We start from the raw sequence: 11094 nt of genomic DNA on the forward strand, positions 1-11094 counted from the left end.
TACACAATGACAGTTCCATTTTAGAGTGCCATCTCCCTTCAGGCACTGACCCTGCTGAAGAAAGCTGCCTTGCCCAAGGCCACAGCTGGTTCCTGGGGTAGCCCACAGATCAGATGTGGGGGTACAAAGGCTCAGTGTTCTCTTGCCCCAACTCAAACATCTCTGATGGGTCAGTCTCTCTTCAGAACTCTCGAGAAGGGTGGTCGAGGCTTCTGTTGAAACTGAATTGCAAATCTATTTCTCCATGTACCCAAACCTGCTTCCTTCCCTGTCACAGGGATAATCCCAAGCCACTGGTGGTGAACTGGTGTAAGAGCAGAAGGGAACATATTAGCCAGCTATGAAAGTTCAAGCCATGAAAGATACAGGGCAAATAGTAGCCATGAGGACTATGGAATTGGGTGTCTATTGCTAATTTGAATAAAGCTTTGGAAAAAGATAAGGAAACGCTAGGAGAGATCAGTTGAAAATTACAAGCTAAGTGTGAAAGCAAGAGGGGTTCCGTGGTAGCATATAGAGTCCTCCTTTCCTACAGCAGGAGACCAGTGGAAGGTAAGATACCCACCCAGGAAATAATCGTCAGACTAACCAGCTGAAAATAGCGTTAAAGTCCCATCTATGACAGGCTCGGTCCGACAAAGCTAAGATCCTGGTTGGGAAAGAATAGAACCTTGACATAAGGAACTGGAGACATCTGGGTGGATGCATTCAAATACCTTGGGTCCCTAATTGTCTCTGAACCGTCTTAGCCTGCAGAAGTGGCCTATTCCTCCTTTAAGGCTGGCATGCCCCTTGCTGAAAGAGGATGCAGAGGCTTCTCCCCACAAGCAGCATTTGACCTCTGAAGATAAACTCCCATCTCCCCTCCTGGCCACTAGACCGAAAACAAAACAAAGGTTAAGTCACAACATAACGTGTGTGGGGGCATGCTGCGCTTGACACGGGTGGAAGAGAACTAGACCCTGATGTAGCTGTAGGACCTCTCCAGGGGTCTTCTACCACCTGCAGCTGCCAGAACACACAAACCGCTGAGGGTGCCTGATCAAGGGGGCAAAGCGTCAAGTTGGGGAAGGAAGAATTTATAGATTTGGGAGGACTCTCCAAGGATACAGGATATAACACCCTGGCAAAGACTACCAGAAATGGTGTGAACTCACTGCTACAGTGACTCCTAGATGCACAGAAAATGCAACAACCCGCTGTGAGACAGGACAGAATTACCATGACAGATGGATGAAAGGGATGAAAACGGTTGGTCCAAGATTGAGAATAAATAGACCAGAAGGCACAAGCGAGTGCACAGGATGGTAGCCCAGTGCTCCATCATCGCCATTCTTGCGCCGGCACCTTTCCTCAGGTCACACAGACGTCTGCACGGGCGAATCCCGTGGTACCAGCTGATGGAGAAACAGAACACCTGGGCGTGGTGCACAGATGAGTCAGCTTCATCGTGTGGCTGCGTGATGAAAACAGACTCCAACTGCACCATAGCGCCTCCTAGCGGTAGCCATGAAAAACACTAGTAAGAAAAAATCCTCCCAGTGGATAGAACTTTGGTAGAACACGCAATCATCCACCCTACACACAGAGAGACGTGGACTGAGATTCAAATAAATAAAGGCTGATAGAGAGTGGCAACTGGCCTGGCCAGATGATCAAGAGCCTAGGATGCAAAAGACTGAAAGAGTAGGAACAAGGAGGTCTGGGGTTGACGCTTGAAGTGGGAAAACCTGTATACTGCATGTTAATGCCCACCAGAAAACAGCCACACAGAATGTGCATTCGACAACCAGGCAGACAGAGTGACTTGGTCAGTTGACCTCAGCCAGCCTCTGGCATCTGCCCCGCCCCCCCATGTTGGCACAACAGGGAGCCACGGTGGCAGGGGTGGAGTCTACACAAGCACCCAGGAGTCTGGGCTCCTTCTTACCAAGGCTTCCCTAGCTACTGCTACTGGAATGCCCAACATGCCTCCGACGGGGTCCAACACCAATCCCCAGTATGTTACGATCCCTTGAAGAGAGATCAACTGTCTACGTGGTTTTGAGCTGATCTCAATGAAACCCTTTCTCTTTAGAGTGGCCAGTGATTTGTTTCCAAAAATAAAATAGACACATATTCTGGGCGTATATTTGCCTTTCTTGCCTCCGACTGCACCACTATATGAAGGGCTCATGGAGTGTTTATTCCACTCAGCGGAGGCCAAATAGCATCACAGCAGTCAAAGATACACCCTTTACTCCGAGGAAGGTGTGGTAATGGGCCTAAGGCCATAGGATCACTGGTCCTGCCGTATGTCACACGAGGAAGCTGAGGACCTGACAGAGTGTTGGAACCATCTAATGAAGGTACAGCTGAATCGCCGGCTCAGAAGCAACACTCTATCGGAGTGCGGGTCCCAGACTTTAATGAAAGATCTTTAAACACCTCCTGCTGTGTCTCCAGGAGGTACCATATATGGGTCTGAGAACAAATGTTGACCCCTAAGAACAGGCCTCGGTAAGGCTCCTGCATGATTATCTCCATCTTGGATTCTGCTTCCTGCGGGACCCGATCTGCAATGTCGCCTCCTGTGTTCCTACAACACTCCGCATATTCCTTCCAGCATTCCACCATTCACCATGTTGTACTGAAATCCCCTGCTTATTCATCTATCTCCTGGAATAGTCCATGAGTTTCCTATGATCAGGAACCACCTCTTTGTTTATCTTTCCCTCTCCAATACCTAGCATAGCGCCTGGCCACAGGTGGCATGCTAGGTTCTGTTGGCAGCCCCCTGAGATCCCCTTTAACAAGCTGCTATACCCACCCTCTAGTGTTTCACTGTGTTATCCAGAAATTTCAGTCCCCCTGACCTAGAGGGGGACCTATAGACAATGACTGATTGAAACAGACGTATAAAATATGTAGAGCTCTGTGTTGCCATTCATATCCTAGAACTCTCTCTGGGATCAGGCAGAGATTAGGTCAGCTACACCCAGATCTTTGCTTGCTTTCTTCTCTTGCCCTATCCTACTTCCCTCCTTCCTTACAGCTCTCTCCTGGTCCCCTCACTCAGCATTTTACTTGCACAAGAATCCCTGCCTATGCTGCTGTCTTTAGGGAACCCAAGGTCAGATAAGTAGCAAGCAAGCATTTATTGAGCCAAACTACACTAACCTAGGAGACCCTCATTCTATAGTTGAGTAAACTCAGGCCCAGAGAAGGTTAGGGATTTATGTAGGGTCAAAACAGAGCTAAGACAAAAACCCAGTACTCCCCACCTCTGATCCAGTGTTTTCACCAAGATACAAAGCGGATATAGAGACGAATATGATGTCTACAAACTTTCTCAGGTAGCTATAAGCATTCTTCTCCAGTAATAATTAAATTCAGGAAAACAAGAATGTAACAATAAGGTCAGAAAGACGAAACAAGCGTTTACAAACCCACTAGCTATCCTACCGAGTGTATGGTGCTGGCCTTCCGGTTACCGAATCCCCCTCACTCTGATTTTTGACAGACGTAGAGGCTGTATTGTTAAGCTCTCAAAACCAGGAAATGTTTTCTAAATCATAAAACCTACCGCTGAGAATGACTAAGTCATATTATATTTTCCCACAGTTCACCTCCCTGGCACTAAATCCATTCCAGGATCAGCTGATGGCTAGAAATTTCCATTGCCTCAGGGGAAAAACAAGGAAGCAGGTTTAAAACCCTTGGTTTGACAGCCTGAAGCCAGTCGTGTCCTCACTGATCTCCGAAGTGACCTCAGTCAACTTTTGTGGCTCCTGATGAGTGCCTCAAAATAACAGCAACGAGCCAATCAAAAACTGGGTCCTAGAAAAAGAAAGGTGATCTTCACCTGCAGCGAAGGAAACAGTGTGATTTCAGTGTTCTGTGGGTAGGGCAAGTCAAGGTGAACAAACATCAGAGCAACTTCCTGGTTTTATGTGCTTTTGTAAAAGGTGAAATGGTTGAATGGAAGCCAAAGTTTGGTAATAAGGTGGGTAAAAGACTTTTCAGGGAAAGTAAATATTTCTATTTGTCTATAATTTCTCCCCGGGGGGTGTGTGGGTGTGTGTGTGATTATTCGATTCATTTTATCTACCTTAGAAATGGTTCCCATTTCTTTTTCCAAACTACATCTTCCTGGGTTTTTTGTTTTTTGTCTGATTTTGGTTTTGCTTGTTTGGGGGTATTTTGGTTTACTATTTATTGAGCCCCTACTACGTGCCAGGTATCAGGAGTTGGAAGCAGGAAGTTGCTGAGACTAAGGAGGCTTGCATCTGTCAGAAGAGAAAGCTGCTCAAAAAGAAGAGTATATCCCATCCAGGCGATAGCACACAGTTGGTACAACAGCCACGTGTTCAAGGCCCCGCTGGGGTATGAAGGAAGGAGCACTGTGCCCATAACAGATTGAAGTGGCCCATCCTCCCTGTACTTATGCTGCCCACAAATATATCAAATAAACCACAAACATGGGGATTCAAAGGTGAATGACACAGACTGCCAATCAAACAGTTAGAGCGGCTCAGCACCTGGGAAACGGAGACCACAACGGAAGCACTCGGCGTGGTCAAGGGGATGGACTGAGGGTGTTTCCGGCAGGCAAGACAATGGCTTCCAGGAAGACCTAGTGAGGGACGGGCGAGAGCAAGAGGAGAGAAACGAAGGGAGAGATAAGAGAGAAAGAGGCCAGTGTCTGTAAGGGGCCAAAGGTCCAGTCTGGCCGAGCACAGTGTGAGGGGGGAGCAACTGGGGTGACGCTCCAGGGCTATGAGGGGTCAGGGGGCACAGGGTCAGAGGGCTGAAAGGCCTTCCCTGAACCGTCAGTTTAAAGTAGCGACTCCTCTCAAGGCTCTTATCGTAAGCACTAGTTACCTTCTTTATTTATTTCCTGGGTTATTACCCAGCTGCAGTCCCACACCACCCCAAACAGAATGTGAGGACTTGAGGGCAGGAGGCTTGGCTAGTCTTGGTCACTGCTCCGTCCTCAGTGCCTACAACAGTGCCCGGCACATAGGAGGCCCTCAGTAAATGACAACTTTGGAAGCCGAGGTAAGAGTTCAGACTCCATTCGAAGACAGCCATAAAGGGATCAAACAGGACAATGCTGTGCCCAGACTGCAATTCAGATGACTCTGGCAGAAGGGCAGAAAATGGGCTCCAAGGGATGGTAGGGAGTAGGGAAGCAGGCAGGAGGACAAGGGGCTGAGTTCAAGAGATATTTTAAAAGCTGGACTGTCCAGAAGGGAAAGAGAGAGGACGGGGGGCAATCTAGATGAATTTCCAGATTTCTGGCTGGGTATCCACTTCCTGAGAGGGGGACCCTGGGAGGGAAGCTTCGGTGTTGTTCTGCTTTGTTTTGTTGGCACATATATGACAAGAAATTCTCAATGAACATTTGGGGAGCAAATGGCTGACTGACCAACTGGGTCCCATGGGCAGGGACCCACTGACGGGGTTGGGGAGGGGCCTTACAAACCATCTGAAGAAGGGTGCACCTTATTCTGCACACAATGGGGAAGATATGGTTTTTAGCTGGAAGGAGACACATCAGTTCTGGATTTTAAAAACATCGGCCTGGAGACGGTATGAGGGCAAAGCCAGAGTGAGATAGAAACTAATTAGGAAAGTATTCCCAAAAAAGAGATTTCAGAACTGTGCTTTCCCTGAAAACAAGAGCTGCCTTTTCATAATATCACACTGTCGACAATTTTATACTGTACCTTTTTATGTATTGCCATTCTTCCAAATATATTCTATAGATGATATAGCATAAGCGTAGAAGCTTATTTAAAAAATAAAATACAGGGGCGCCTGTGTGGCACAGCGGTTAAGCGTCTGCCTTCGGCTCAGGGCGTGATCCCGGCGTTCCGGGATCGAGCCCCACATCAGGCTCCTCTGCTATGAGCCTGCTTCTTCCTCTCCTACTCCCCCTGCTTGTGTTCCCTCTCTCGCTGGCTGTCTCTATCTCTGTCGAATAAATAAATAAAATCTTTTTTAAAAAAATTAAAATACAAAACCACAAAAGCAAACTTCTCCGCTAAAGCATTTGCATTATACAAAGTCCTAAGACGAGGTGCTCCGACGAGGGCCAACATTATGAAGCAGCTCTTCCTCACATTGACCCTGTGAGGGGAGTCACTGCGCTTGGAAAGAAAAACCACATTTTTGCCTCACAAATCTGCTCTGAGGAATGTCTGTAGGGTTTTACTGTGGCACTGATGTTGCACGCTTTCTCAAACCGAAGCTGAATATTTATTCAAGAGATAACTAACCATCCAGAACACTCTGCGGAAAGGAAAACTTCCAAGTATGAAATAACTTAGTACAAGCATGTAACATGCCTGAGAGGCCCAACCTCCTTGGTTCACTAAAAGCAAACCCCAACAAGCGAAGCTCTAAGAGTCTCTCCCACAAAACTCAGGTCCACTAACATAGAGCTTGGGAAAGAGAGTCAGCGAGAGAAGAGGTATGGACGGGCAGGTGCTTAGTTGGCCGGGGGGTGGCGGTGACAGGGACCTCTGGCCCCACATCTCTCGGCCAACCGTGTTGCCGTGTTGCCGGCCCTGTAGGAGGGCAGGGAAGGAGTGGGTAGCAGGCCCGGGGCCACCGTGAAGATGCAGATCTTGGGTTTGCAGGTGAGGCCAGAGCAATCTGGGGCCCTGGAATTCTTCTTGCAGAACAGGACCCACCACGTTCTCACTTTTCATTCCTTCCCCAAACATGAGTCTCCATGCCAACCGCTCAGATTGCAAAAAGAAAACTAGCCCTTGCCCTGCCCTGAGCTCCTCCCAGGGGTTAGTCTCCACCTTATACCTGCTGCAGAGGGTCACACAGACAGGGCCCCACACCACTCCGGGGGCGGGGGTGGCTATTCCTGTAGACTCCATAGCTTCCCGTAGCCCCGCAGCAATGAGGCGGTGAGGCAGTCCTGGCCCCTAGCTGGGTGCTGGCTGAGCGGACAGCTCCCTCTTTAGTGACATAGAGCCCGGGTCCTAACTTGCATGTTCCGCACGTGGCCCTCGTGCAGGGCTATGTTGGTTCCCCCGCCCCCACTTCCTATTGCTGCCGCAACAAATTACCACAAACGTAATGGCGTAATATGACACCATCTTCGCTTACAGTTCTGGAGACTAGCAGTCCAAACATAGGTCTCACTGAGCTAAAATCAAGGTGTCTGCAGGCCTGCATTTTTTCTGGCAGCTGGAGGGGAGAATCAGTCTCCTGGCCTTTTGCAGCTTCTAGAAAACTGCCCCATTTCTTGCTGGTGGCCCCAGCCAGCAGTCACATCACTCCCACCTCTGCTTCCAACATATCACCTTCTCCTTCTTATAACACTGCGTTTGCTTAGGGCCCACACAGACAATCCGAGGTAATTCCTCATTGCAAAATCCGTAATTGGATCACAGCTATGAAGCCCCTTTTGCCTTGTAAAGCAACATATTCTCTGTTCTGGGCATTAAGATGCGAACTTCCCTGGGGAGCTGTCGCTCTGCCTTCCACAGTCCCCAGGTGCATTCTGTCATTCAGGTGTTCGGATTTGTTGAGCACCTGTCATTTGTAGGTACCGGACTAAGTGCAGGAAATACAGAGGGGAATAAAGCAGGAGCGTTGGGAAAGGCCCAGAAGCAGAGGTTATGAGTTTTGTTTGTGCTTTGTATGGCCTGTGCAGCTCTATTTTTTAAAATATTAAGATATATTAAATAAAAGAGATTTGCATCAAACACCTGAACTCATCGGCTGATGAGGCCACCCCGGGACCTACCCACTCCTGCAGCACAGCACCCATGAGTGGGGCTGGATGAGCCAGCTCCAGGGGCCACCACACTGGGTCACCTCCTGCCACACAAGCTGGTGTCTGGCTGACCGTAACACGCTGACCACAGTGAGTATCTGGGTTCAGACACCACAGCCTCGGGTAGAAATGGCAAGGTGAAAAAAAAAAGAAAGAAAGAATCGGCAAAGTGGGGTGCCCAGATATGCACCGTGGAGCCAGAAGAAAATATTATGAATTCACAGGCTGCCTTAATCTAAAAAAATCAGGATTCTTTATTCATCTCTAATTTACAGATTGATGGGTGTCCTGCCTCTGTTGCCCAGGTGAGACCAGCCATGTGTCTCACCGGCTGGGTACGCAAGTCTCCCTGAGGGAGCAGCGGGAACTGTGCAAGACAGAAAGATGGACGCTGATGCCCTCACTCTCTCTCCCGGTCAGGGACGCACCACATGCAGTCTGCCTGGACAACCGGCCTTACAACCGTGTTATCTCACTGTAACTAAACAAATCCTCACTAACAGGATCAGTGGTTTTTTAAAATTCCTGCAAATAAGCCATAGATTAAAAATATAGAGAAACAATGCGAGGACCAGTAAATGCACAAGGAATTGGAAGGGCTGGCATTTCTCCTCTTCCTGTTGGAGCTCTTGATCATCGCTGGTACAAGGTCAAAGCGTTAATATTCTAATGAGATCCGATAAGAAGGTAGTCAAAATTTATTGAACTATTGACAACATGAGTCTAGCGCTAAGTACATGTCATACCGTGAGAAAGTAGTTAGTGATAGTAGGATTGATATTTGATTTGCAAAGAGAGGCAAGCGGAGGGATATTCTTACTGAGACAGTATCCGCTTCCCAGACAAAGTGGCTCCCTGCTGTGGCGAGACTCTCCAGGCTGAGGACACATCAGGCCCTCAAGCACTGACAGCAGAGTTCACCTACATTTGACAATTAAATTTCTTCAAAGCACAGCCTGAATCATCCAAGGAAGTCAGAAAGAAACCTAAATCAGATTTCTAGCTACTCAAGAAGATATTCTTCAAAGTGCCCCAAAGTAGCTTTGGTAAGACCGCAGTATCCAATATGTGTGTGGCCATTAGAACCACGGATGAGAAACAGTATATATGTTAAAAGTACAGGAGTACTCCCCTATCTACGATTTCAGTTACCCGTGGTCAGTCACGGTCCAGAAGCAGATGATCCTCCCTCTGACCTATCTTCAGAAGTTCAATAGCAGCAGCCTAAAGCTACGTCAAAACGCCTACATCATCCACCTGGCTCATCTCATCACACAGACATCTCACAGCATCCCAAGAAGGGTGAATGCAGTATAATAAGATATCTCGAGAGAGTGAGACCACATTCATGTAACTTTTCATATAGTATATTTTTTACAATTGTTCTATTTTATTGTGAGTTGTTGTTGATCATGGACTATGCCTAATTTACAAATTAGACTTTATCATAGGTATGTATTATAGGAAAAAACATAGTACATATAGGATTCAGTACTATCCATGATTTCAGGCATCAACTGGGGGTCTTGGAATGTATCTCCTCTGGATAAGGGGGAACTACTGTATATCCTATGGAATTCAAGAAAACTTCCCTATCCATGTTCTGTAACCCTTGATGGCTATCTAATCCATTGGCTCTCAGCCTTATACCCAAGGTAATTGCACAGATGAGGAGGAAAGAGGGTAATGAGTAGAAAATGAGGGAAATGAGCATTACTGAGCAGTTGTCTGGTGGTAAGGAAATCTTAACACAGTATTTAATCAAGCCTCTCTGAAGAAGTCATTATTTCAAATTTACAGATGCAAAATTAAGACCTAGAGAAGCAAAGTCACTTTCCCAAAGCCACTCTGAGAACATAGGATGGCACTCAGGTTGAAGCCCTAGTCCATCTGACTCCAAAGTTATGGACTTGCCAACACCCTACACTGACCACTGGCTCACTGACTCACCACCCAGTCAGAACCATTCACTGCGCTCCCAGATCTCCCTGTTCTGGAACTGGAACCTTCCCTCTCAAAGCCACATCAAAGCTTCAGACCACAGCCCCAGACCTCCAGTTCTTGACCCAATCCACTCTCGGGCCAGGCAGGAATCAGGAAGGAGGGAAGAAGATGGGAGAAGGAGCTTGGAAGGGCCCACATACAGTAGGGTGGGAGCAGAGCTGGGGGGGGGGTGCGGTCAGACCCTGAGCAACCGGAGTGAGAGTGAAGTGTCCATACTACGGATGCCATCGTGGCTGGAACCTGACTCCGAAGCTCCTCGTGAAATCATGAGGCGGTGTAGGCCCAATGGCACTATTTGTCTATTCTATGCCCAAAATGAAGTAAATAAGCGTTCAGAATTTAATTCGAATCCTACCAAGAGATACAAGGCCGTTGATTCAGAATGCTTTATCTTAAAAAGTCTCAAAGGAAGCCTTTCATTGAACTAAATTAAATTTCAAGAAGCCATGGAGGGCGAGAAGGCCCAAGTGCGGGGCTCATTGTGTAAAAAGTCCCAATAATTATGCTTTTATTAGTAATCCTTGACTTCTGGAACGCGCCATGGGAGTGCAAAGCTTTTCCAGTGAATTAGGTCCAGAAAATGTAAGTGGGCTTGTGGAGGTACTTATAGAACAAAAGGCCAGGCCAGCGACCACAGAATTTCGGGAAAAGTTTAAGGCCCCAAGCGCCAGAGGGTCTGGTACCGCTCACCCGGGCTGCAACGGCTCGGAAGGGAGGGCGGCAGGATTCGTTCGTTCTGCTCCTCCGAGTGCAACCGAGAGTCCAACTCTGAAACCCCCGATCGGCGGCGAGGGCCCCGCGAAGCTCAGGAAGGACCCCCACCCTGGGGCTCCCCCGAACTGGCCGGGCAGGGCCGCGCGAGGCGGGGGCCGCGGGCGGGGGGGAGGCGGGAGTTGGAAGTTTTCCGCGGCGGCGCCCACACCCCCGCGCAGGGCCGAGCAGTCTCCTCCCCGCCGCCCAGCCCAGGACACCCAGCCCGAGAGCTCGAGTCAGGGTCGCCGCGCGGTTTCCCGGGGCCCCCGGAGTCCGGGGAGGGCCCCCGCCGGCGCCCCCGTCCCTGCGCGCCCACCCTCTGCTAGCGGGCGCGGCGCGGCCAGGGGAGGGGACCGGGAGGGGAAGTTAGGCGCGTACCTCCGAGCGCCCCGCGCGCCCCGCAGAGCCCCAGGCAGGCGGCGAACAGGACGAGGCGGCGGGCCCCAAGCCGCCCCATCCCGCCGCGGCGGCCCCGCGGTCGCGCTCACTCCCGGGCGGCGCCCCAGCTACCTGCGCCGGCCCCTCTCCGCCCCGCGGCCGGGGCCCGCAGCCCG

The 11094-nt window shown here is 49.4% G+C and overlaps 1 protein-coding gene across 5 annotated transcripts in view; it reads right to left on the bottom strand.

Moving 5' to 3' along the window:
- The window catches only part of LOC113263919 (chondroitin sulfate proteoglycan 4-like), a 62442-nt gene extending 51357 nt beyond the window's left edge, over positions 1–11085 (bottom strand). For 2 of the 5 annotated variants that reach the window (XR_006410857.3, XM_026510695.4), the window contains exon 1: positions 10919–11085. Coding sequence is in view for 1 of the 5 variants with exons in the window: in XM_026510695.4 (XP_026366480.2) it covers positions 10919–10997 (79 nt within the window). In the remaining 4 variants the exon portion in view is untranslated. Of the gene's footprint in view, positions 1–50; positions 3402–3444; positions 10722–10918 lie in introns of those variants that run through there. The other 3 variants (XM_026510698.4, XM_044388505.3, XM_057312236.1) reach the window with 3 other exon arrangements.
- Positions 11086–11094: the final 9 nt, after the last annotated feature.

The sequence above is a fragment of the Ursus arctos genome, unplaced genomic scaffold (genome assembly GCF_023065955.2).
Source record: "Ursus arctos isolate Adak ecotype North America unplaced genomic scaffold, UrsArc2.0 scaffold_15, whole genome shotgun sequence".
Classification (NCBI taxonomy): Eukaryota; Metazoa; Chordata; class Mammalia; order Carnivora; family Ursidae; genus Ursus; species Ursus arctos.